The sequence below is a fragment of the Manacus candei genome, unplaced genomic scaffold, assembly GCF_025592945.1.
Source record: "Manacus candei isolate 608988 ecotype Guabito, Panama unplaced genomic scaffold, ASM2559294v1 h1tg000049l, whole genome shotgun sequence".
NCBI classification, from domain to species: domain Eukaryota; kingdom Metazoa; phylum Chordata; class Aves; order Passeriformes; family Pipridae; genus Manacus; species Manacus candei.
Window position 1 is genome coordinate 15,539,177 of NW_026138097.1, and position 26,631 is coordinate 15,565,807.

Consider the following 26,631-nt stretch of genomic DNA (forward strand, 5'->3'; position numbering starts at 1 on the left):
GTGGCATAAACCAGTCTTGTACACAATTCGTAGCAGCAGTTTAAGTTCCCTTTAGAAAAATATGAATTCTACACATTTATTACTGTTTCCTGCATGGGATGAAATCACTAGGATTAAAATTCCTTCGTGGAGAGAGAGAAGAGAGAAAAAAGACACAGAGAGAGAGAAGATGATGAATCATTCTGAAAATGGAATCAGACTGTCACATAGCCCCCGAAAGTTATTTCACAACAGCCTCAAACAAGGTTCTCTCTTTTTTTTTCCTTTGTTTATTTTTCTTTGCGCTTTCACAGTCAAGTGCTTAATGTAGTGATTGAATTATCTCCATGTTAAGTCCATTGCAACTCAGGAAAAAGCATTTTAGAAGATTTTTTTTTTGTTTTGTTTTGTTTTTTGTAAAAGCCCTGAGAGAGGAAAAAAATAAAAAGATTCAAACAAAAATCATATAGAGACAAATTAGCTGAACATGCAAACTAAAGCCTAAGATTCACCCATAGTTTAAACACATTATAAATTTCACAGTTTAATATTGGGGGAGGAGGGGAAACAAAAAAAAAATCCCAACAACAGCAACAGTTCTCAGTCAAACTCAACTAATAAAAATGTCAATAAAATGTGGCAAGACCTTATACTCTACTAGGATATAGATAAAGGCTAAATAAAGCTTTAAATCAATAGTGATTATTGCTAGCAGATGTCCCGGCAGGATGCTGGGAATTAATTACTTGCTACATTGTTCTGCAGCATATAGTTTAGTAATGGCTTCTCCCCCACAGTATTGCGCAGTTTAGTGTGGAGAGTTGCAAAAAAAAAAACAACAAAAAAACCCAAAATAAACAAACAAAAAAACCAAATGACAAAAACCAAAAAATACCCAAAATAATAATAATAATAATAATTATTATAATTATAATAGTAATAACAATTTAAGGGATGCATGAACTGGTTTTAATTAAGTAGAATGCACCTGGGTAGAGTTTCAAATGAATCACTGGTTGTGATTGGTTTATCTATATCTGGCATTAGCTTCGTTTCAGAACTGGTTCAAACATCCCTATTTAAAAATTAAAAAAAAAAATCAACCACAAAAAAATAGAAATCACATATACCTCAACCATTTTTTCTTATTCTATTTGCAAGAATATTACTCAAGAACGCTTCTCTTCCTCTCAATTCTGGACAGTGAGATTTCAGTCTCCAGAAATTTTACGAGAATTTTAATATATAGATAGATATATATAGATATATATATTATATAATATAGACTGGGTTCGAGGCCCTCTTCCTCCATGTCTGGTGAGAGCAGGAAAAGCAATTCTGCGGGGGGAAGGAGGGAGGGTCACAGTGCGGGCTGGGCTGGGCTGGGCTGGGCTGCAGTGGTGGAATAGCACAGTGAGGCTCCGGCAATGCTATTATGGCTCTGTCTGTCCCAGAGGTCATGACTGAAGGACAATTAACAAACAACAATAACGACGACAACAACAACAAGGACAACAAAAATGCTGTGCACTCCTAAAAATGCGCAGCTACAGTAGGATACATTTCACTTAACCCCTTCAATATTGGTGGCCAGAGTGTCACCTGTTGCCGGCAACAGGAGCCATACAGAGAAATTCCAGCTGCCAGCATTAAAGGGGTTAAATTACTGATATGAAATTTAGACACACACCTTAAGTCTTCAAGCATTAACCCCAAAATCTCAGGAAGAATTTAATTTTTTTTTAATTTATTTTATTTATTTTTAACATGTCGTATATCTGTAGTTTTATTACCAGTAGTATTTTCTTGCTCTAGAACGTGACAGTAGCAAGATGAGGGTAAGGCTCGCATTTCTCTCTTGCTTTCAACTGGAAGACGGAATAACTTTGCTCTTTAAGTAACACACGCTATCACCAATGTGATTGCAACGAGACTAATCCAGCACTTGCAGTGCCTTTCTCACGCACTTGGAGGGGCCTGGCGTGGCCCCGTCCTCGCACACCTCTCCTCCGATACGCACACACGCACCCACACGCACACACTCACACCCCACCACGAGTGAGATGTACCCCTGCACAGGTGGGACGATACCTCGCTGGCCTCCACTTGACTCTCTGGTCAGAGGAAGGGTTTCATTTAAGGTACAGTGGAAGAGCTGCAACACAGGAGGAGGAGGAAGAGGAGGAGCAGGAGGAGGAGGAGGAGGAGGAGGAGCTGGTGAAAGCGTTAAGTCAAAAACACTTGGAGAGGGGATCCAAGCTGCGCTACGCATCTCTGTGGGCAAATATTGCCCATTGGTTTCTGCTGACTGCAGAGACGAGCGAACTGATGGATTTATAAAATAATAATAAAATAATAATAATAATATACTGAAGCAAATCAAACATATGTAACAGCAGGTGCATAATTTCCATAGGTTACGTTGCTATGTAACTCTTCTCTGTACACATGCTCAGTTCATGACGGCCAGAAAAAACCCCTAGGATTCAGAAGACCATTTCTAATGCTGAAAAGTGGAAACAAGCATGAGGTTGAAATTCATTGCTTTTGGCTTGAACCACTTTGAACACCTTCAACTGCCACGTTGTTCAGGCCTCGAACAGGCTTAATGCTCCACCGTGTGGCAAATGCAAGAACATCTACTGAGAAAAAACAATAAATCAACATCTCCTCTGTATCTCCTCTGACTATTTCATATGAAATTCACATCATTTTTCTTCCAGTTATTGGCTGTGGTATCCAAGGGCCTCCCACCCCACTGCCCCCATTTCCAGCTCAGAGAACAAACACAGCGACTATCACAGATATACAAGAACAAGCTCACACACACCAATACAAAAGGTAACATTAATGCTTAAATGAAAAAGGGTCCTCTCCAAATAATTCTTTAAAATATTAAAATCATTTTTGAAAAAATCTATAATACCAAAAAGATCTAATAAAGTAGTAAGGCACTCAAATCAGTATATACTGTAGTCTCTTGCATTATTATACTGAAAGGCATATGGCACCGCGTCCAGTCTGCCATACTCTCCCCATAGCTGTAGGTCGCTCTTCCAAAATGAGACTCCAGAAACCTTGCTCTGCTGGCTTCAGTTTGCCTGCTGGGATGGGTCCAACCTCCTAGCAAGTCATTCAACCCCCAAGAGCTGAGGTGCACTGTCTGCAGGGGCAAGGATGTGATTCATGGGAGATGGTGTGTTGTGCATCTCCAGCAAGTCTTGAATGAAACCTGAGGGCCTCTCGTGCTCGGAGCCACTCCGAGGTTCCTGGTCTTTTGCGGTCTGTTTCTGTGCGCTCTTGGTGGGCTCCATGAGGCAGGTGCCGCTCCTCTCCTCTCCGCAGGGGGAATCCATGACCGTGCCAGCCAGGGACTCATTTCGGCTTCCCATGAGGGGTGTATGGCTACCGACAGCCCCCGCGGAGTCGCACTCGCTTTCTGAGATGGGGTTGGCGCCACTGTGATTGGACTCATTTTCACTGTCTTCTCCACACCTCGACTGGGTCTCCTCCTTGTCACTCTCCTTCCCGTGGTTTCGGGCATTTTTGACTTTCTGGTGTATGCGCTGGTGACGAACCAGGCTGTGCTTCAGAGTGAAGGTCCGTTCACAGGTTTGACACTTGTAAGGTCTCTCACCTAGAAGAAAATTAAAAGACAAAATCAGCTGTAAGGTCACAAATGTGCCTTGAAACTCTTCTTTCAAGCAGTGTAAAACGCTCCGCCCTTTGTAAATTCAGTACCCATATCAAACATGAATGTCACATTTATGCTGATATTTTGCTTCTGTTCTAGCAAGCTAGCTGATGGAGTGCACGCAGGAATACAGATACATTGCCTATGGCACAAAAGAAAAATCAAAACTACGTGTCTTGAGACAGTTACAAGCTTGGCAAGGCCCTGAACTAAGGAGGGAGGAAGACTGTAAGCACCAGGTGCTCATTAGCATCCTGTTGAATTTAGTGTGCAATTTTTCTGGAAGAAGTTTTCAGTCAACCTCTGGATGGAAGGATGAGGATACAGCCCAGGTAACTGTGGTCAACAGCACATGAGAAATCATCTCCCTCTCTCTTAGATGCTGACAGATGGGTGAAGATGAAATGTGCAAGTTAATCACCAATGTTGAAGACAGGCTGTCAAGAATTACCCTTGCCACAACAGCCCCTCCTCTTTCTGTGAAGCAGAAGACAGTATCACCATGTTCCAAAATGGACACAGAACAGCTAAAGGACCTAGACTAGTCAGACATTTGTGAGACATGGGATGTGCCTGGTAGAGGCAGTCAAAATTTACTGACCAAGTGAAAAATGCCTGCCTTGGGATGTTATTTACAGAGCTGCTGGTGTTCCTCAGCCCACTAGTGCTTTAGGACAGCTGTGACATGTGAAACCCCTAAAAAAACCTCTTCTCAGACATTCCAGAAATGCTACTTGCAGGACAAAATTCTTCCTCTTATTTTGCAATCTTGAGCTGCAGAGCATCTGCAGGCATTCTCTGCTGTAATCAGGTAGACTGCTGCGATCTCAGAGCTGCTTTTTGCACCTCAGATGCTTGAATACTTTCCTAAGCATGAACTCATTGGAAAACAAAGCGGCCACAGCCCCATAGACAAAATTTGCCTCAAGTCCCAACCAAACATAGTGCCTCAGACTGCTGCTGGCCCTGACTGAAGGTCCCATCCTTTCCTTTCCAACTCCAACTCCCCAACCCATCCACTCTTTCCAACTACACCTTTTAAAGAGTTTTCAGTGCTGCAATTCCCTCGAGACACCATCTTGGGCCAATGACGATTAGAACAAGGCACCTATGGCTCATTACTCACTTGTAATAATGCTTGGGATCACTAAAAGAAAACCCAGTACAAACTTCAGGGGACTGGCTTAAATGTGCAAGTACATTGCGTTGTCCCTGGGAAGCCTGATGCTCCTTAGAAATGCTTCTCTCCAGTGCTCTGCTCAGGCACCTGCTATCAAGGGAGGGTAGAGCTCTCCCAGAGCATTTTCAGCCAAAAGCCTTTGCCCATCTGGCACTTGAGTGTGGCTGATGCAGCACTGTGGCTCACCCTGCGCTTGGGCCAGCAGCACCAGAGCATCTCACAGCTACTTGCTGGGAAGTAGCCTGCACTGAGAGAACGGAAAAAAATTTCCAGCTCAACTGGCGTGCGTTAGGAAGGCAGAGGTTTCTTGCACACTTCAGCATGTCCCAAACATTCCTCCTCTGAATAAGCAAACTCCAAAACCTTACAGTTATCTTTAAAAAACCCATACACTTAAACTGAAGTATAAGTAATGTGCAACCTGAACAAGGGGGAAGGAGAGAAGGAGGAGAGTCAACCCACAATATTGGTGCAAAATCCTTGTCTGAAAATACAATGATCTGACAGTGGGGGTCGGTGGTATTTACATTTATTAAATTTGAAGAAAGCACTGTCTCAAGTTCCTATTCCACATCTATTCTATGCTGAAACATCCTTCCGTGTCAAATAAGAAACAGAAAGATTTAGGAAAGAAACATCCTGACAAGGCCCACATAACTCAGCATGCAATGAAAACAATTAAAACAGAGAGGATGGGAATCTCCACGGGCACACATCATCTGGGGATAAAGCTCAGTAGTTTAGATATTAACATTTCCCAAAGCTTCTGCACTAGTATGAAAATAGGCACAAGAATAGGACCTGTCCCCTGTTTTACTTGTGGCTCAATGCCAGAAGAAAACAGATCAATTTTGCACTCAATTGGTCAATATTTATGATTTAGAAGGGTTGCAGTCTAGTTCAGGCTCTACTCTTTGGTGCTGTTTACTAAAAATTCCTATCAATTACAAAACAAATATTTTGTTAATCTCGAAGATCTTGTCTTCAGCAGAGAGCACCTTCAAAAGATACAAAATGACAAACTACATTAGTTTTCCCACATCAGAGCAGCTCGCCAGCAGGTAAAATACATAACTAATAAGGATGCATTAATAAGGATGAATGATTAATTCACCTTTGAGCTGGCTCATAGCTTCACCTCATTTGCAAGGCACTGCTGCAATCTGTGTATCACAAAAAGCAATCCCACTGCCCTGTCAAGTCATCAGACAAACGTTTTACTACCCGTGTTCCACCTTCCCTGCCCAAGTGCCCACTGTAGCTTTGCCTTTCACCCAAGCAGCAGGTCACACAGATCACCAGCACGTTACCCATATTAGGCTCAGATAATCAGACAAAACCAGGTTCTCTCTCTTTCTCTAAACTTCCACCCTTGAGATCAAGTCTTATCACATACTCACACGTTTCTCCACTGCTTGTCAAAATATTGGGAAGAGGTAAAGCCACATATACATGGCATGGTAAGAAGGGAGTCAGAAGCTGGTCAGAACAACTTCCCAGGGATCTCCATACTTGCCCTCACCTCTAAACTCTGCAAGCAAGCATTGGGAAAAAGTTTGGGAATTGAAGATAAGACAGTAGTGGCAATTCCTGCTCTCTCCATAGGCTTTGTATGCAGCATGGGGGATTGGGGCACAGAAGACACCTTGCAGATACCTATAGGACTAAAAGCAGTGTCTCCAACCTCAAGTGCTAGCAGCCACTGTGCACCTACAGAGCAGATGCCTCAGTCTGGTGGCAGACTTGCTCACGTTCTGCTCTGCTCTCAAGCCTCCTCTTACCTGTATGAGACCGCATATGTCGCGTCAGATCTTGCAGAGACCAGAAACGCTTGTTGCACACAGTACAGACTTTCTTTCTTTTGTCTGCTTTTGCAGTACTCTTAGCCCCATCAGTCTTTGGTTTTTTGTCATCACTGCTCTTCTCAGTGGACTTTCTCTCTGTGCCTTCCCCCTCAGAGATGCTTTCGCTCTCTTCATTCTCCTTTCCTGTTGCCTCACAGTCCACAGGAGACTCCACTACCTTCAAGTCCAACGGAGACTCTTCCTGCTCAAGACCAGAGTCCTGCATCGAGGGAGCTCCTGCATCATCCTGAACGCTTTTGCTTTCATCCTCACTGCTCCTTTCATCCTTTCTGTCCTCACGAATGTGGGCCTTTTTGTGACGGCTAAGAGTGCCAGCAAACTTGAAGGTTTTGCCACAAATGTCACAGGCATGTTTCCTTTCAGTCTGAGAACTGCTGCCTGCGCCCTGGTCACTCTCTGCCAGCTTGAAGTCCATTAATTTGCTGGCAAAATTGAGGTCAAGACTTTTGTTACTTACAGAATCTTCCTCAGGGCCCTCTTCATATCCATCCACTTTTTCTTCAGCATCCTCTTCTGCCAGAAGGGAGTCAGCCTTTCGCTCCTCCTTGGGGCCGCACTCACTCTCTGGTAGCTCTGTCATTTCCTCTGACTGCTCCTTCTCGCAGCAGGTCAGGTTCAAGACTTTGTTTCCTGTAGCTAGCGCCTCTGCATCAGCCTGGCTGTCTGCAAGGAAACAGAGAGAAACTTTCAGCGGGATGCTCTCTGATAATTCCCAACTACCAGCGGAAAGGCCTCACATGGACCCACAAGCATTGCTTCTGATCAAGCATCCAAACGTATGTTTCTCTTATCTGTGACCGAGGCAAGTAACTTAAAGCTGAAAAGAGATCAAAACATCACAGAACCCAATTAACACTATGATACAAAATCTGTAACAAAATGCTTTCTTTTCCAAAATACACCCACAATCTTGGCAGTTTCTTGAAATCATTTTAAAATATAATCACTTTTACCAGAGAACACAAAATACTGAGACACCAAAGAAGAGCTGAGGTCACTACTATCACAAATACTGTTCCCGAGACACATGGATATATTATTAATAAACTTCTGTATGAAAAATATGGACACAGATCAAAGTAATATACACCCACATATTAATCAAACTAATTTATGTGTAGCAGGAAATGCTTTTCATAGGAACCAACTGGTACAATTAAATGCTAGAGGTTAGTGCAGGCAGTAACACAGAAGTTGTTTAAAAACTTGGGTATACACCATAAAAGTGAAAGATGCAGAAGTTCATCCACACCTGGGTCTCTGATATGCCACTTGGAACCAAAACACAAAGCCAAGGGGCAGTAACGGGCAGCACTCTTTGCTGTTTCACAATTACCCCAACAAGAAGGCAAAAATCACTTAAGAGGTGATCCTTAATGATGTCCTCTGCTTCCTTACTGGTCTGTAGCATTAACATTGCTGAAGACATAACAAATGTTCAAAAAATTAAAACAGATAAGGTGCTTAAGGAGGACAGAGGGCTGGAGCTGTACCCCCTCCAAGCTCTACACAAATAGTGTACTTGTAAATAGGAAATAAACTGACTGGCTCTGGAGGCCAAAGCTGATGATGATGCATGGCAAGTAACCGCATCCCCAGTGCCACTTTCCAGCAACTGTTCCAGGACACGAACTTTGCAAGCTGTTCTTTCTGAAAGCTGAAACTTCCCTTTGCTTTAACTCCTCCACCCCACCTCCTTCTTGTTGACAGCATGCAGCCAAGGAAGCCCACAACCTAACAGACATTTCAACATTCATCTGTAAGCCCAGAGAGCTGCTGAGTAACTACAGGGATTTAGAAACTTCAGAAGAGCAGTTTAAGTTCTTTGTTTGAAAAAGTACAACATGCTGCTTGTCTCCAAATTGCCTAGATTTCCTATCACAGGGTTTTTTTCATAAGAAAAGAGTAATGACAGAAGATAAGAAGATAGTTCTCAGGCACTTATTAGTATGAACCTAATCTTGCAACATGACTTGCACTGACCCCGTCTCCTCGCAGTAGTGAAAATAAATGGCCATTAAACAAATGTCAAAGTGCAGCAGTGTTTCCAGTGATAGTGAACAATCACTTAATAGTGCATAATCGTTGATATGCTTTTTCTTGGGGGGGTGGAAGGGGGAGAAGTGACCTGTCAAAAAAAATCATCTCACCTTTTAATCAAAACAGATCTGTTTACACAGACAGTGGATTACACAAAAGCCTTCCACAAAGTTCATTGCTCATCTAATTATCTGCCCATTAAAACATGCAAGCAAGCCACAATCTGTGTATAACGCTAGAGAATTTGAGGATGGGGGCATCTGAAAACAGAGGTCACCTACAAGTGCCCTATGAATCTCCATTTGAATTCTGTGTTTTGACTTGTTGATTATCTCTTGGTTATATTAAAGCAAAAAAAAGAAAAAAATAGCTATTATTAAAAAAAAAAAAAAAAAAAGAGGTCACTTCTAAAAATCAAGCTGAAATGCCAATGCACAATAATTAAGGGGAAGCACTGCTCCATGACCCAGAGAAATGGGAGCCAGGCATGACTGAGAAGCCAGGCCCATGCATGGTGCTCCTGGTTACATGTAGGTAGCCAGGTCTCACAGCTGCCAGTACAGGCAAGGGAGTGAGCCCAGAAGCCAAACCCAGGCCATATCAACACAGGGAAGATGTTTAAAAAGGAAGCATGGCCATGGGTTCCTGCCTGCTGTCTTCTTCCACAAGCACATCTGGCTCTCCCAGCAGTGTCTCACTTTGGCCCATGAGCAGGGATGAAAGGAAGGATTAAAGGCAAAAGATGTGACTCCCTGCTGCTGCGGGAAGGGTCTTTGTCTTTCCTTGGCTACCCACTCCCACCCCAGCCCTTGCATGGCCCTAATGTTCATACAGGGTCTTTTTCACCAGAGCACAGGTTTATGTTGCACTAAAGTGATCCTGTAATCATGCTCCCTTCAGGTTAGGGGCAGGAGGGAAGGGAAACAACACAGCTGCCTTTGGTTGCCAGTGGAAGATGGACAGAGACAAAAATAGGACAGCAAAGTGGATCTGAGACATGAAGACCTTGAAGTGATATCAACAGAAAGCACCTAAACCAGGTGCTATACCCTTGCCATCACTGCTCCCCCTCAGCAAAGTGAGGGGCACCTCCTGGCAGATATGGGCTGTTCTGTCTCATCCCCCAAGGTCAGGAAATGCTCCCCTGACGGGATGTATGTTAGGTCAAAGAAAGGCTGCAAGCACAGCATAGAGGGGGTTCATTAGGGAATGGGGCAGGAAACCATGTGAGTTGTTAGGATGGAGATGAGTGAAGAGCACAAGGAAACTGATGAGAGAAAGCTCCTCTTTTATTGTACCCAGAGAGATATTCTGTAACTCTTTACTGACCAAACAGAAGACAATGGATGAAGAGTAAGTTTTTCCCTGGTTTTTCAAAAGGAAATATCATGAGCAAAGTGAGAATATCCACTGGAATCACTCAAGAGCAAGCCAAAACCAGTATGTCTTAAAACTCTCGATACAAAAGTCCCAACTTTTACATTCAACATGTCATATATTATGTATGATTTTCCAATTTTTCCCTTTTTCTTCTTCTGCTTCCAGTATTTCCAAAAATATATTATTTTTCTTATAGTATACTCATTCTTCAGTGAACTGTACTCGAACTCTGTCTCCTCCTTGCCTCTCCTCTGTGCCCTGGGCCCCTTCCCATGGCTGGCCTGCAATTGCATTTTCCTGCACAAGGGATAACGTTTCAAGGGATAGGTGGTCCACAGGTAAGTGATGTTGCCTTACTAGCACAGGCAAACAGATGAAGTTGACATCAAGAAAAACGAACTCTTGTTTAAACAATGTGCTTCACAAAGGGCACAGACCACTGCAGATCCTGGGAAAACAGATGTACACAGGTTTTCTCTTCTGAAGCTGGCCCAGCGCCCCTGAAGGAAGACATTCAAAATTCAGGTAGCGATGTAGCCAGGAACATGTTGACATGTGTTCATGCTTGGGGGAGCACTCTTCCTTCTTACCTGCACAAACCAGACGTGCTGTCTGCTTTGTCAAGAAGGAGTGTCACAGGCCCCTTACGAAACTTCATGCATGTACCTCATGTAAAGTGGTAGTTCCTCACTAGCTGAGCTGCTCTGTAGTTATCCCCAACCCATGCAGTTAGTTTTGCAGCTGGTGAAAAAGTGAGCTGCTCTGCACAAATTTTGGTTGTCTGGGGATGGGTGAGAATCAGCTCAGCTCTGCTTCCGATGGACTGGAATAGCAGCAGGGGAGCTGTGAAGGTGTGTGGTAAACAGTTGTGAAGACAATTGTGTCAGGTCTGGTGTGGGATTTCTCCTGCAGTGCAAAGGATAGCTGCAAGGGTAGTCCTGCACTGGCAGCTGCTTCGTCCCCTCCAGCAGAGGTTAGGCCTGGCCTACACTAAGTTTTTTTCCCACTTACATGTCTATCTGCAGCAACAGAAACCCTACTGGTCATAGAACTCCAACAGGCTTGTATCTTACACAAGGAGGAGGATTTTGACTGAGCCTTCAGATCTGGGCAAACATCCCCCCAACGAGGCCAAGCTCCTCTCAGATGGAATATCATATCCAGAATTTTGCTGATTTATGTTGCAGAGCAGTCACTTGATTCCAGCCAGTGAAGGAAACAGGATGCATGCGAAAGGCCTGCTGTTTCTTTCGGCCCTTTCACATCTTTCACTTACTAAGGCTGTAAAATGCTTTCTGGTCCATTTGTTACCCACACATATTTACACTTGGTGAATCAAGAGGACAAGAGTGGAGAAGTCCACTTGCCAAGGCTCCCACCTACCACCACTTCTTCAGCAACTGTGGGAGCAGAATACGTTACCTTGTCATGGACAACCAGTTTGTGTCACTCCTTCAAAATGACAATAAGAAGGTGACACTATTTGATGATGCCAATTCTGACAGCAGAGTCAAAAAAGATGCACAAGGTAAGGAAGAGAGAGGAGAAGAGCTGGGAGGTAAGCATGTACGGAAGAAGGCAACACAAAACAACCACTGGTAACTCAGCTGCTGCCTCATCAGCTCCTGGGAAAAAAAGAACTTCTCATGAGATGTATTCATAAGCAAAACCTCAAGGACTCAATCTGAGAATCTAAAAACTTTTCTGCTTGCATGAAAGAAACCACTATATAGTTGTAGCCAAAATAATTTTTCCTTCAAACTGTGGAAAGAAAAGACTGTTTTGCTAAAGTGTATTTACAATTCAAGTTGCAGTCTTTGGTCAGCCCAGTCAGAAGAATCTGCTTAATCTTTTATAGGTGGTAAGAAAAAGAAAGAGGAGGAAACTGCTTTCCTGCATACACAAACCAAATGACGAAGAGAGATGCCAAATGTGGAAAATTTCAGCTAAAGGGAAGATGCAGATCAAGGTGGGGAGATTGCTGGTTTGACTTTTTCCCTTGGTTTTCTGTTTTCATGGAAATACACTGGAATAGGCAGTAGAGCCTGAGATGCTAAGGAGTTATTAGATTAAACAGGGTGTAATGAAAACTATTTTGTGGCTAAAGCAAGTGTTTATTGACAAACATTCCTGACATCCCAAGAGAAGTGTTAGGAAACACATCACATAAATAATCCTCAAAACTGGAGCAGATAGAGCACCGGAAATGGATATTGTACAAACAGCTGGCATTATCAGTCAGATGAGCTGATGATATAATATTTTCCCTACATTAACTGAAATAACTCCAGTTAGTCTTATATTTTACAATGGAGGCAGCCACCACTAGGTGGTAGCAGTTCTAGCAAATTTGGCATTTTCTGGAACCACTCACATAACTCTGCTTCTACTTCCACCCACGAACTGGAAAACATCTTTTTGACCTGCAGAGTCAACTTGCAAATTTTTGGGCGTTATCTCTGTCCATTTTTATTGTAAACACTCTAAACACTAAAATTTAGCCACCTTCATTACATCACACGCACACACGCAAGTTAAATATTTAATCAGCCCACAGTTGAGAGAACTTCGGTCGTACCTGCATGCCTTTTGACATGAAAACATTCAAGACAGAAAAGGACTATTTACAGTAAATGGAACTGAATATATCTGGGGGAAAAGGAGAAAACCAGTTCTGGGAAAAAACACTTTTTGCCTTTGATACAACGTATGATTCCCCAGTACCTTCAAGAGAGCAGCTGAAGTCATAAAGAAAAGTTTTCAGGACTAGCTCTGACTGCACCTACCAAGGAGAAATCTGCACTGAAGGGAGTGGGGGGCAGGGGGGAACCCCACACTTTCAGCTTATGGTGAAATATGAATTTATTTCTTTATTATTAATATGGTGATTTCCACCGTTCAGCAGAAAGGCAGTCTGATGTAGAGCCGACAATACAATAAGGAAGCTATACACCATTTCCTCAGTATCCTCCATACAACAGCTCCAGCACTTGGGCCAAGCCCCAGTGGCAAGCAGCTCTTGCTTTATTCTGAGCTGTGGCTCTGAAGCAGCTGTTAAACTTTGCCTGACACTGAAAAAACAGTTTTAAGCCCTTTGTCCTCTAGGAAATACCCACAAATGTAGTTCAGAGGTACAAACAGCTAGAACAGTTTGGAAAAAGTCGCCCACTATACCCAGGGCTCACATGATTTCTGGAGGGATCACAGAGTGGCAGATATCTAGAGCAAAGATGAATTCTGCTAAATGCCAATTGGAAAGCTCACTGTCAAGTATACTTACTTTATAAATATTTGCCTATTTAGCACAGAGCAGTTGTGTTCGATCCTCTCACACTAGAGGCAAGCCTCTTTACGAAAGGGATCTTTCCTTAGCAAAGTCTTTTTCTCTATTACGTAAGAAATAATACCTTACCCCATTCCCATCCCACATCTCTTCTCTGTTAGCTGCATTTTGTTGCAAGAAGGGAGCATTCAGAAAGCCCTAAGGAGACAAAGTCAGGGCTGCTTTAATATGATGAAAGTGGGCAATTCATTAAGTCGCTCCACAGTTTCCTTGTAAGCCTTTCTGCCAGTACAGTTCTCCCCTGGTCTGACTACTGTGAGCCAGGCAAGATGTCCTCAGTTTGCTTCAGGTGCTTTAGACCATTCCTTTCCTCTCCATGTAGCAAGGATCTGTGGAAGCCCCATCACTTACACAGCCTCCTCATCTCTGAATCCTATTCAAAATCACCATCTTGTTATTGTTTTGGTTTAAAATAAGACCAAAAGAAACCCTCTATAAACTTGTTCCCAGTATCACTCTATTGAATTGCACTTCCTGTCTTACACCTCATCTTAAAGCTTTTCTTCATTTATGGCTGACCAAACATCATTCATTCCCTTTCCTTCTGGTGTACAGTGAAATCCAGATGATTATTCACGTCCAAGGACAGAGAACGGTCCTCACAAGGACTCTGCATGTGAGCCTGAGCATGCTACCTTCCGACTTTTTAAAGCCAGCACAAAAAGAGAAATCACCACATTTTAAACTTAAGCCACAGTTTCAAATAGTTAATTTACTTCCACAGACTCGGAAATCCGTTTTTCTTGGCCAATAGCAGGAGACCACAAGTGCAAAGCTGTTGAATGATTTTGGACCATGATTAAGCACCGCTTGGTCAAGCCAGTTATAAATGCTAAGCTGTGCTATAAAGTGCATGTGATAACTTAGTGTACACTATAGGATATGGGCTCACCAGGATATTGCTGTCCAAAGCTGCAATTTGAAGACACAAAGCATTTGACAGCAAAGCCAACTTCAACAGCATCTATCCCTTGCGCCTCCCAGGAGATTGCTGCCAGCTCCACACCCCAGCTGCATCAATGTGCTCTTTTAGGGCTGTACCGCCAGCCAGATCCGGGAACTGATCTCACAACTGCCAGTCCCTCTCCTTGCCCTTTTAATTTTTTTGAGCAGCTGGGTCAGCTACAGCTGCAGGGATGAACAGTTGGGAACAGGTTGAGCCAGTGTGGCCAAGAAGTGCTTTGTGTTATCCAACCATGGCCCAAGGCTCTGTCTGCTGGGGCAGGTTGAACCACTCTGATCAGCCCAGTGCCAGCTGCTAAGAACAACATCTACGTTCCACCAAGGTCCTACCCATCCTACGTGCTGCTCCAGTGCTCATCTGAGCGGCTTCAGAAATGCTTGCCTCCTCATCCCATCGGCCAGCTGAACTGCATTAGGATCTCGCTGACTATAAAGTAAGCCTTCAACTGACTCAAGTAGAACATTTCAGTTTCATTCTGTCATGAGAATTGTCAGAGGTGAGCACTTTCAGAGCCCTTTCTGCAGACTTTTGTTCTGTGAGGGGATCATGTCATAACATGAGTCTTCCTCTCTCATGCTGTAGCCATCTGTTGTCTGCACAGGCAGGATGAGCCCACGTGACACCCCAGGTACCAAGCTACAGCCCTGTGAAGTTACAGGCTGTTAACATGGTAACAAGGCAACTTAGTCTCTTCATGATAGGCAAGATCAAATCATGTCGTAACAGGTCCCCAGCATGGCAGATTGTAATGCCAGACTAGTACTGAGACCTGTATTACCACATTTGAATCACTGCAAGGCAACCTGCTGTATTAAAAGAAGAAGAGAGGATCAGAGAGAGTGGAAAGACAGCAGATTTTCCCAAACAAACTGGTGCATGGAGATGTAAGAAGAAAATCCTGTGCTCATTTTTGTGCAATCTGATCAGCAGCTACCCTGAGGTTGAGGGTAATAACTCATTTGTAATTTTAACTACCCTGATGCACAGAGCCAACTTCTTGCCACTTTTAGGTTTGTTACCTCACCAATTATCCCGTGAAACCAACTCTGAGTAACACTAAGTGACCGTGTCTGTACTGGAGGTGTGAACACCTTACAGCAATAGCTCCCTTGTGCAAACACTTTTCAGGCAAGAGACATGTACCACCATCTGCTGAGCTTCCTTCTTGCACTCATCCCATTTGGTCAGCACACTAAAACCCCTGAGTGACTGCGCTCACCTTTGGATTTGTGTCAGCTTCTCCTTTCTAGCTAAATGCCACTCACCTGCCTACAACAAAGCCTTGTAGGATCAGTCAATTTCTTTTGCTACTAATTGTCAAGACAGAGGGGGCAATATGATGGCAGGCAAGCTTCAATGCGAAGACTAATATAAAGTAAAACAATCTAAAACATGCCTATGTGATGCTAAATATGTTACTGGCAGGTACATTCAGGCAGGAGGACTCAGAGCCATCGCTGATATCTCTCCAGGATCACTGGTGTGGCCAGCAGCAGCAGCCAAATTAAAGCCAGACTGCATCAACAGGCTCAGAAAGCAATCAGAGGGACTTGCAGACAGCACCTCCATAAATAGGTAATAAAGGGAGCAGGCAGGTATGTGCTCTCGAACACACAACCCTAATGAACCAGTTGTGGATGCTGATGGAGTTAAGAGGAACAGGAGGAAGTGGCTGGGTCCACAGCTCACACTAAATAGCACATCCTACTGCTACCACTGGAGACAAGAGTACCTGCCCTCAGTGGCAGGGTACTTCTCACATCCTTACGCTTTGCTTGTCTGCAGCCTTCAGTCCGACTAAATACAACTTGGCCTTGCTATTCAGAACAGCTGGGAAAAACTGCATGTGCCGCTGTGAGGTCCAGCATCCTCTTCCTTAGACTGGGGATAAGCACATTTCTCCTCAGGTAGCAGCTGGCAACTCCAGGTTTATGCAAATTCTGTTATATTTGGTAGAAAAGACACCACCACATTTTTGACAGGGGAAGGGCTTCTGGCCTGACACAAGATAAAATGTATGTCTATCTGTCCCTCCCATTGTGTAATAAGAAACTTCACTGGTTTTTCTTCCTTTACTCCCATTACTGCTTGGTGACCAACCACAATATCCTGACTGTAAGCACCTCAAAAGCCTCTCCATAAATGTCTATCACCTGTGTGACAGACAGATAGACTTCCATCAGAGCCACAGGGCATCTTTCCACTGACTTCAGTGGATCAAGCCCCACATCAGTTACTTCCCCCCAGGAGAAAGTTTTTCATGTCTGTAATTCATTTAAATGACTAGAACACAGGAAGGGACTGAGCACAGAAGTTGAAAGAAAAACCAGGATCATGAAATGAGGAAAGCAATTCTGCAAGACATCCTTGTGATGAAGAAAGAGATTGAGAGGATAGTTACTCGTAAAACGAGATCAGCTCTTGTCACACCTCCCACCTCCCACCCAAAACCTCTGAAAACACACACACACCACCCAACCCCCTGCCACAGCCAGCAGCCTCTTTGATACAACATTGTGGGTATCTCTCTCACTTTAATCTTCTGAAAGCTGGTTCTGTTCTAGTTAAAATCTCAACCCATACCAGGGATTCCTCGTATCTTGCAGACACCTTGGGAGCTGCTTCTTTCCCCTAATTTTCTTCCAGTGTCAACACAACTTTTTAGATGCATCATGGCACTGCTTTTTGTAGTCTTTCAAGTCACTCTTACTTTTTAGAATGCCTGCTAAGTCAATCATAAATTTATGGTTACAAATAACATCACTTTTTGCACTTTTATCTGGCTTCATTCACAATGCAAATACAAAACTTCAAAGTTGAGCAGAAACCCTTTTGCTTCACGATAGCCCAATTCCTTTCCACATTTCTTTTCAAGCATGAAACGACAGGACTAGCTGAGGATTAATTATTTGAAACTCAACCTGCATCCCAGGTCACAATTTTCTCATTTTTTCAGCCTTTAAAAGTTTTGTATCAACCAAATATTTGTTATACAGATCAATATTTGCAACGAACAAAATATTCTTTTTCCACACAGCCGTACTAGTTGGACATCTTAAAACCCAAACATAAATTCTGCTTACTGTGCAAACTCCAATCCTCCCACCCCAAGTTGCAATGCTATTCCCAAGTGGAAACCAGACTGCTTTCCAAAAATGTCACCTTTGAAGGTACAAAAAAGATAATTAAAAAAAGCCATTTTCTCTGTTTCCTGCATTGTCTCTTAAAGGCAACTGCTCTTCTGATAAAATACACCTACTCACTGGAAGATAACCTAAACAGTAAATGTCATTTTATCTTCTATTAATTTTTTCTGTCAGAATAGTCATGGCCTGTATTAAAATACGTCTGTGCCTAAATATTGACCCAGAACTGACTGTAAACTTTGGTCAGCAGCACAGCAGGACTGTCTGGACACTTCCTGGAAGCTAGTCATTTGAAGGGAGTCTGTTCCAGTATAAAGGGTCATCTGAGTAATTATAGCATATAAGAAGATCAGTCCTTAATTCAGGTATCTCTTGCCATCGTTGTCCTAGTGGAAACACATTATCACCACAGCAAGTACAAATGTTGCAATGTTTACAATTTCACTGACTTAAATCATAAAAGCAAAGAATAAAAGTGCCTCCAGTCCTTTTTTTTTTATGTCTTGTGATCTCCACTCGACAGGAAACATTTAGGTTCACGGGCTAGGTGTAACTACATTCTATTTATCTATTTATTCCTTTATTTTGTTTATGGACCTTTTCTTGTACGGTTTGTTCCTGTTGTAGCAGCAAAACAAAACAAAACCAAAAACCTCCTCTGCCATTAAATCTCACTTGCTACAAAAAATAATCTTGGGCCGAGTAAGACCCTTTGGTATCCCTCTGAAAATATGCTCAAGTGACTCTCTGCAAACGGATTAGGTTAGCTATAACAAACTAGTGGTCAAAAAAGACCATCATTGTAATTTTATATTGAACCTAGTCTGATGCACATGCTATAAAAGGAGCAAAATTAACTGCATCACCTGCAGGGCACTTGCTGCTCAGAGATTTAAAAAAGTCAAGACCAGGAGGGAAGAGTAAAAAAGAAAGGCTAACCAAGTTGAACACAGAAAAGTAAATTACACAGTAAAGACATCAAGATAAAGAAAGTATTAAAAGCAAGTGTTCAAGCATGTTCAAACAAAACACAGGTACTGTGTTAGACACTGCATAAAACCAAGCTATGCCAAATTCCCTGTGCCCCACTTGCGAGCTCAGCATTAAAATAAAAAAACAGTGAGGAAGGTGTATGCTTCTTCAGGGAAATGCTTTTGAATTAAAAAAAAAAAAGCACAGTGGTGTTGAGGCACGAATGAGCAAAAGCTTTCGTGAGAGAGACTTTTGGTTGCATGAGGGATGTGGGTTACTGTCAGCATATGCATTTTTGCACTTTTCACAAAAGGGAAATATGATCTTGACACCACATGGAAGGAGCCCTCCACGCTGAAATTTTATTGAACATGAAAGACACACTGGCAAGAATCTTTTTATGTCTGTATAAATACAGTAGTTTAAAACTGGTAATATACAGGTAACACTTAAATGCCCAAAATTATATACATTTCCTTTAACCTAACTTAGACCACTTACACAAATTACTTGAATAGCAACTTCCCTACAAATGGACAAGAAAAAAGAGCAAGAAAGAAGAGCTAGTTGTTGCTTTTTAGCTCAAACAACTGCCTCGTTGGGTTTTTTTGATAGCAGTGTTATATAGACCAGCTTGCCTGCTGTGATTGCCAACACATGCAGCTTGGAAGCAGATCACGAGGACTCTCATCTATCCCATTCACATCAGCCTGTCAGCCCTCTCTCTACACAGGCCAGGGAGCAGTCATCAATCCCAGACAATAAAGTTCTCCTTTTCTCTTTACAATAAGATTAGCAAATACATTTTTTTCTTAACTCTTTTTAAAAAACAGAGCTATCTAACAAGTCACTGCCTGTGCAATAGGTGGGGACAGGAACGCTGCGTTGCACTACCACGCTGTAGATGTCTCCATGAGAAAACCAACTTGCCCACCCACAACATAAACCCAACAGACTGCTATGTCTACCACAGAGCTGCCAAACTTCTCGCATGCCACTAGCAGCGGACACTCACCACAAAAAACACAGGGCTCACTCCAGCTGAATGCACCCTAGCACTTCCCTTGGCACCATTTCTGTGGCCTAAATTTCCTCCATCTTCCTAGCTCACCTTTCCCTCTCCCCTCCAGTAAAACCTCATTGACACTGCTGTCACAGGGGAGCTGCTGTGAACTCCCAGTTTAGAAACAGAATGCTAATGTCACCTGAAAGCAGATGCCCCAAGGCCAATCAAAGCTTGCTGGTGGTGGGGTGGTCCTCCAGCAACAAGTCTCTCTCAACACTGCTCTGAGATTAAGAAAGAGCTCAGTATTATCACTGCCAGAGCACACCAACCAAAATCTGATTATTGCCACTGCTGTAGTATCACCAAAAATCTTGTATCTGTGGTGAGGATCCAGCCCTGCTACTGCTGCAGTTGCCTGCCTTCCTTGTGGCGATCGTAGCACAGGCCTTCTAAAAGGACGGGGTCTCCTTCCAAGGCCAGTGGTCGTAAGGGAGACAAGTTTTACCAGCATAATTCATGGCTGAGTGCATTTTCCTGTCTTCATTAAGGGTTTACACCAGTGCTGCTACCTTGGAAGTCTGCCATCAATAAGCAGGTCAAACCTCTTAGTCTGGGAAAAGCCTCTCCATTGTTTTCTGTCTCATGAACAGTTCTTCAGTAACTATCTATTTTTTTTGGAGACCAGGGTGTTGGAAAACAATTGAGATACGAGTAAAGATCTCTCCTTCACCATTGAAAGTAAACTGTATGCTTAATAAGATGAAATAATTTGGTCTCTGTGGACCAGAAAACAATAGCCTCGCTGTTGCACTGATACCTTGCAAGTTATGTCCTTGCGTCACCCAAAGCAAACTGGAATAGGGACTGCTCCACAGCTCAGATTCCCTTTAAACCTCTTAGCTAACCTCTTTTACCTCTTCAGGTTTCCCTCTTTAGCACAGACATGAATCAATTGCTTCAGGAAACTTCAATTTCTTTTAAAAAAAGTTAACTTTTATAAGACTGTACTCAAATCCCCTATGTTTCTTACAAATATTCCTGATTTTTATTCTTCATGCTAGGAGCTGAGATGCATAATGAAGTAAATAACATCAACAACTGTGGCTGACTTAAAAGGAAGCAGCAGCAAGTAGAGCTTTGTCCTCACTCTCTCTGAGCAGGATGAGAATCTACTAATTACTTTATTACAGTCTGGGTGGAAAAAGGAGTGAACTTCAAATCAGCACAGCATTCAATGCAGTATTTCCTTTGTAGTGAAGAACAGAAAATAACCCCAGACCTAGGATAAATCTCTCTACCCAATTCCTCCTTTTGTTTACACCAGGTTTGAGGTTACTTACACAGTGGCACAACACTAGAGATTCCATACACATCTCCACACCTTAGGGTATGTGCCCACCTTTAGCTGTCTATCTCTGAGAAGAAACACTTCCTAGAGGCAAGCTACTACGTAATGCTCAGGATAAGCAGTTCTTGCACCCTCCTTCTTTGATCTGTCAAATAAAAGCCACTGCAAGGATAAAAAAAAACCTAAACGCTCTATTATTTTATTTTCCTGCCACAATTCTATACTTAGTGGCTCTCATTTTTAGAAAACTTTTTATCATTACTTATGCAGATAAAGAGCCACCAGAAGCAGCCAAACGAACCATGTAAGGCACAATGAAATATTCAACACATATGTTCTCCTTTAAGATAAGACAATAATAACAATAGAACAACTGAAACCTGAGTCTCTTCCAAGTATACTGAGTTATGCCACTGAAGTCAAATGGGTAATAGAAGTTTAATTTACCTTCTGATACTCAAAGGCACAGAGATTATCCCACTACTGGAAAATCTATCACTACCACTACAACAACAGCAACAGCTAGGGATTTGCAAACTAATGAAGAATACAATTCAGACACTAGAGAGAGGACAAGAAAGGAAGATTCCTCCACAGAGAGGCCCTTCCATGAGGAACATCCTCAGGGGCTACAATCTACTGTGAGCATAAAGTGCTCTTACCTGTGTGAGTGAGCATGTGCCGCTGCAGGGAATTTGCCCATGGAAAGACTTGAGGACAGTAAGGACAGGGGATATTTTGCACGCAGTCTGAATAAGCATTCCTCTTCCCTCTCAGCAGCTTATCCTTGGCAGTTTCCTTCTCATCCTCACTTGTTCCATTTCTGCCACTTTCTTCCTTGAAATTGTCAGTGGACTGCAGAAACGGGCTAAATTTGTTAGCGTCTGTGGTAGCCAGCATTTTCTCTATGCTGGCAAACTCCCCACTTGACTCCAGATCCACATTACTGCTAAGTTTGGGCTTATTTTTCGTTCCTTTCTTTCTACCTCTCTTCTTAGTCAACACAGCATCAGCAACGGGAGACTGCTCTGGATCACATGCCTGAGACAGGTCACTGGGCAGGCTGGAGTCTCTCTGAACAGCAGTCATGATTGTCACTTTAGCTTTGGTGTTCCCTGATTTGTCACACCCAGTGGAGCTGCTCGCTGCCTTGGGACTGGCGTCTGGAGCCTCTGTTTTCAGCAAAGCGTGAGCAGAAGACACAGATGAAATGATCTGTGCAATGGAAGCCAATGGCGGCAGCTCTTTAGTTACTGAAGGCTTTGGCAAGAGAGGTGGCGGTGCTGGTTTAGGCCTCAAGGGTCTCAGCAAGGCAGAATTGCCAGGGAGAGCTGGGGAAATGATCGGGACAGTCAAATGCAATGAACCTTTCAGTGGCTGGGGATGTCTGACACCCCGGTTTGTCTCTGAGCCCCCATTGGCACCAAAAACCAAAGGACACTGCAGACAGTTATAGGCTTTATCACTGTTCCCAGAAGCAGCCAACTCTTGATTCCTGGTTTCACATGGGACATCATCTTTATCCTTCTTCAGGATTTTGGGGATGGACAGGTCGATAGGCTCCATGGAACAGTCGTAAAGGGACAGGGGAGAAGAGCCAAACAGGTTCTCCTGCTTCACTTGCACAGCACTCAGGCTTTTGCTCTTCTGAGAGAAATCCAACGGCTCATCAAAATCCATCGGGAAGCTGCCCACAGGTTCACGCTTGATGGAAACGTGAGATGATGTTCCAAGTAAGAAGCCATTTTGTGGCTCCAGAAAAGGCGCCATGGGCTTGTGGTCCATATAAGTGCTGTCCTCCAATAAAGAAGGCTCTGTCTGGCTCTCCTGGGCACTGCAGTCCACCGTTAAGATGTAATTCTCAATCTCCCTTTCTTGCACATGCAAGTGCTGCTTGAGGATATGGTGAATGCAATTCCTCTTAGCTGAGAAGGCTGTGCCACACTCCTTGCACTCAAATGGCTTCTTCTTCTGGCACCCACTGTGTGTCCTCATGTGAATGCGGAGGGCACGGTAATGCTTCAGGTCCTCACCACACAGCTTGCACACAGTGTCTGGGGAGCAGAAGGCATCCACCATCTCTGCGGCGTTGCTCGTGACATATTCGATGTTCTTCTCTATATCCTTCCTGGTCACTTTGAGGTGCTTCTTCCGCAGGTGCCTCTCACAATTGGCTTTCACTGTGAATGGGTAGTGGCAGATTTTACATATGTAAGGCCTCTCCCCACTGTGTGTCCGCAGGTGCCGGATCAGTGCTGCCTTGTCAGCTGCGATGTAGTCACAGATGTTGCACTGATACGGGGAAATACCTAAGTGAGAACGGATGTGAGCTCTCAGGACACCAGAGAAGGCAAACACCTGGTCACAGAAACGGCAGGGGTACAAAACTTTCCTCATGGTTGGGGTCTTCTTGTTCGCTGCCCCTGCAATGATGGCTTTGAGGTCTCCTTCTGTGACCTCTTGCTTGATCTTGGCTTCCATACTCAGAGGCAGGAGAGCTTCGATGATGCTGTCCTGCTCCAGTTGCGTCTTCATCTCATGCTGAGTTAAAGGCTCTGCTTTGGGTTGGAGGAGCAACTGCGAGGAAGGACTTGATTTGGCTCCTGGTTGAGGGAGATGAGAGTTGGAGGAGGACTCCACCGAGTTCTTGATCAGCCTCAGAGGGGGAGGTGGGAGGCTTGGGCTGATGCAGCCAGGGGAGGCTTGCTGGGCACTGATAAGAGGAGGAGGTGTAGAGGTTGCGACAACTGTTCGGGGCGTTACCAAAGGCTTTGGCTTCAGTGGTGGCATATGCTTGAAAATGGACTGCACAGGGACAGAAGGTGCCTTAGAAAGTGGAGGAAGACTGATTTGAGGAGGAGCGGAAGAAGCCATCTTCAAGATCTGCTGAATATCTGCCAGCTCAATGGCAGACTCATTGGAGATGGGTTTCACCACAATACTGCTGTCAGGCTGGATAATAAAACCCTTCTGGAAAGGCTGCAGCGAGAGAAGCTTTATGTTTTCTTTTGTAGGGGGAAGGACTGAAAATGACCCTCCCATGGAGGCAGCTTCCAGAGGAGAGAGGCTGAGCAGGGTGGTGCTGCCAGGTTCCTGAGGTAGGTTACTCTTCAGTGCTCTGAGCCGCATTTCTTGGACCTCATCCTGTGTATTGTCCTCCTGCTTGACAGGCTTGATGTCTTTGGTGTACTGTAGGCCCAAGGATGCCATGAAGGCTTTCTGGTCTGGATTCTCGCCAGGTGGGGTCATGGACTGTGGCTTGTGCTTGTCTTTTCCCTGATCCACCACATGCGTTTCTGTGTGCAGTTTGAGTGCTGAAAGCATGGGGAATGCCTTGTTACACATCTCGCAAATAAATCGATGGAAGTCACTGATGCACCTTCGCAAATTTGTTTCACACCAGACCTGCAAGACATGCAAAAATATTTAGAGTAGGCATCTTAAACTGGAAAGGCATCACATGCTATTGCAAAACAAAACCAGCTCACTCTCTTTTCCCCTGCCTAAGTTAAGGGGTTTAGAGCAGCCACCACCCATCTGGTATGGAGATATTCCTGCTCCACAGCCTTTAGTCTCCTAAGTGGTGTACCTGAATTAGGGGCTGATTCTCCAGAAGTTCCCCTCTATAAAGGCAAACTCCTTCAGATGGCTGTTCAGACTCTCAAACACTTTTCTATCATGAACTTCCCTACCGGAAACCTCTCTCGTGTCACTGACAGGACAGGAGCCTCAGTAGACTACCTCGTTTAGCTCTACTACTATAAAGAACATGGGAGGAGAGGAAGCAAAAAAAAAAAACAGCACCCAGAAAGGCAAAACAATATAAACCAACCAAAATAATATCCCCCAAAAGCAGATCAATGAAACTCAGAGCCTAAAGTAGAAAAGCTTTCGGATAAGGAAGTTTGATTACATTTACTCTCCCAAGAAAAATAGTAGTAGAGGGCTGGTAACATCTTTATATACTCTACATACTTCGTAAGTTTCGTCTCACAATGCAAGCAAAGTTATTACAAAAGGAAAATACCAATCCCTTAATGTCTGCCATTAATTACAAAAAAAACCCCAAACAAACAAGTTGTTTAAAAAGCTTTTTCTTCTGATTTTGTAACTTTTACACCAAAACTATAACAGACTTACAGAATGATCTATGTGCTCCCCCTGGACCAGCAACAAATTTCAGGTCTACCACCTTGCAGCCAGAAGAGCTGGAAATCAATGATTTAATCCCAGTAGAATAAAAGAAGTGCAGACACTGACTAAGCGTGGTCCTTCTGGATTGTGCTGTTGATTTCTTTTCTTTTTTTTAATAGATATGCAGCATCATCCAGACCCAAACTAACTAAGGCAAGCAAGGTTTGACAGAGGGAAGAGTAATATCAACCAGCAGAAAGCTTTATGGCTCTCAGAAAAATATTCACAGACTACCTCCCTGTCTCCCCCCAGCCACTTTCCCTCAGAGGTGCAAAACCCTCAGACCTTATATAAGGAATATTGTGGAAAGGTGCCTGGGAGTGTTTAGTGAAGAAATCACTGAATATGTCACTGTTTATTAAGTAAGGTGTCTGCTCAAAGTTTTTTGTAATAAAGCTTTTACATCACAACTACATCCTTGTTAGAGTAAATTAAAATAATGTCTTCCTTACTGTGTGTCCTCTCTACTGATTTCAGATGTGGGATAATTTTGTGAAAGAGAGAACTAATGGGCAGGCTGGAAGGGGCAAGGATCTAATATTATGAAGTTTTCCTTGAGAATGTTTTTATACATCTTTACACTGATAGTTACCCACTGGAATGCTGAAAAAAATCCAGTGCCAATATTCTCTAGATGGCAAAAGAAAAGGAAAAGGCAGAAAATGTTTGAAGCCTACGCAAACAGTGCTTTCCACAAAATATTCTACATGCACTCTCTGCCTCAGCAAGGATGAATTCTTCAATGATTTCATAAGGTATGTGCTGTAGCAGCTGGTATCTTACGCTATGAAGAACAAGAGTACCTGAGAAATGCGGGGGAACTTCCTACAGGAGAAGTCTGTGAATCCCAAGTCGTGGAAGCCTGCTGGAATCGAAGGGTTGTTCTGAATGAAAGGCTTTCCCATGGGATCTCTGGGAAGCTGCTTGTGGATGACTGCATTATGGCGCAGTAAGCCCCGATGAGTACGAAAGGTAATACAACAGATGTCACACCTGGAAAGGAAAGGAATAAAATATAAATGACTTACTGACTGCTGCAAGCATAAGAACTAGCATTCTTGCTTTAGTACACCCTCCTTACTCTCACTCCACGATACCAAGAACCTGCTAAATGCAAAAAAAAAAAAAAAAAGCCACAGCATGTTAAAAACTGATCTCCACAAAAAGGCCATTTCAGTCAGTCACTTTCTACTAGTTTCTGGCTAATAAGTTCACTGAAAGTTTAAAGAACATAACACATGAGAACTGACAATCCCACAAGGGCAGGCAGTAAAATGGCAGCTGAGACCACAGCCTTCTGACAACCTTCCCATTGTCCAACCAAAAATATTTCAATGGGCTTTACGCCATTTCATTTTTACTAAGAAATACTGTTAAAACAAACAACATTTTAAAAAAAAATCAGTGACAAGAAGACGCTAAATCTGACTTAAGTAGCAAGCAGCTGCAAATGTATAAATAGCACCTTTTATAACCACTGCTTAAAACATACTATGGCACACCACTCAAATACCCATGTG

The 26,631-nt window shown here is 43.4% G+C and overlaps 1 protein-coding gene across 6 annotated transcripts in view; it reads right to left on the reverse strand.

Annotated features, from left to right (window-relative positions):
• Nucleotides 1-57: 57 nt before the first annotated feature.
• RREB1 (ras responsive element binding protein 1) overlaps nt 58-26,631 on the reverse strand; it is a 124,928-nt gene continuing 98,354 nt past the window's right edge. For 5 of the 6 annotated variants that reach the window (XM_051799060.1, XM_051799059.1, XM_051799061.1 and 2 more), the window contains 4 exons: nt 25,915-26,104; nt 21,580-24,322; nt 6,635-7,381; nt 58-3,616 (listed from right to left, as the gene is read on the reverse strand). In XM_051799060.1, the coding sequence (XP_051655020.1) occupies nt 3,111-3,616; nt 6,635-7,381; nt 21,580-24,322; nt 25,915-26,104 (4,186 nt within the window). In that variant the 3' untranslated portion in view covers nt 58-3,110. The remainder of the gene's footprint in view (nt 3,617-6,634; nt 7,382-21,579; nt 24,323-25,914; nt 26,105-26,631) is intronic. The other variant, XM_051799064.1, reaches the window with a different exon arrangement.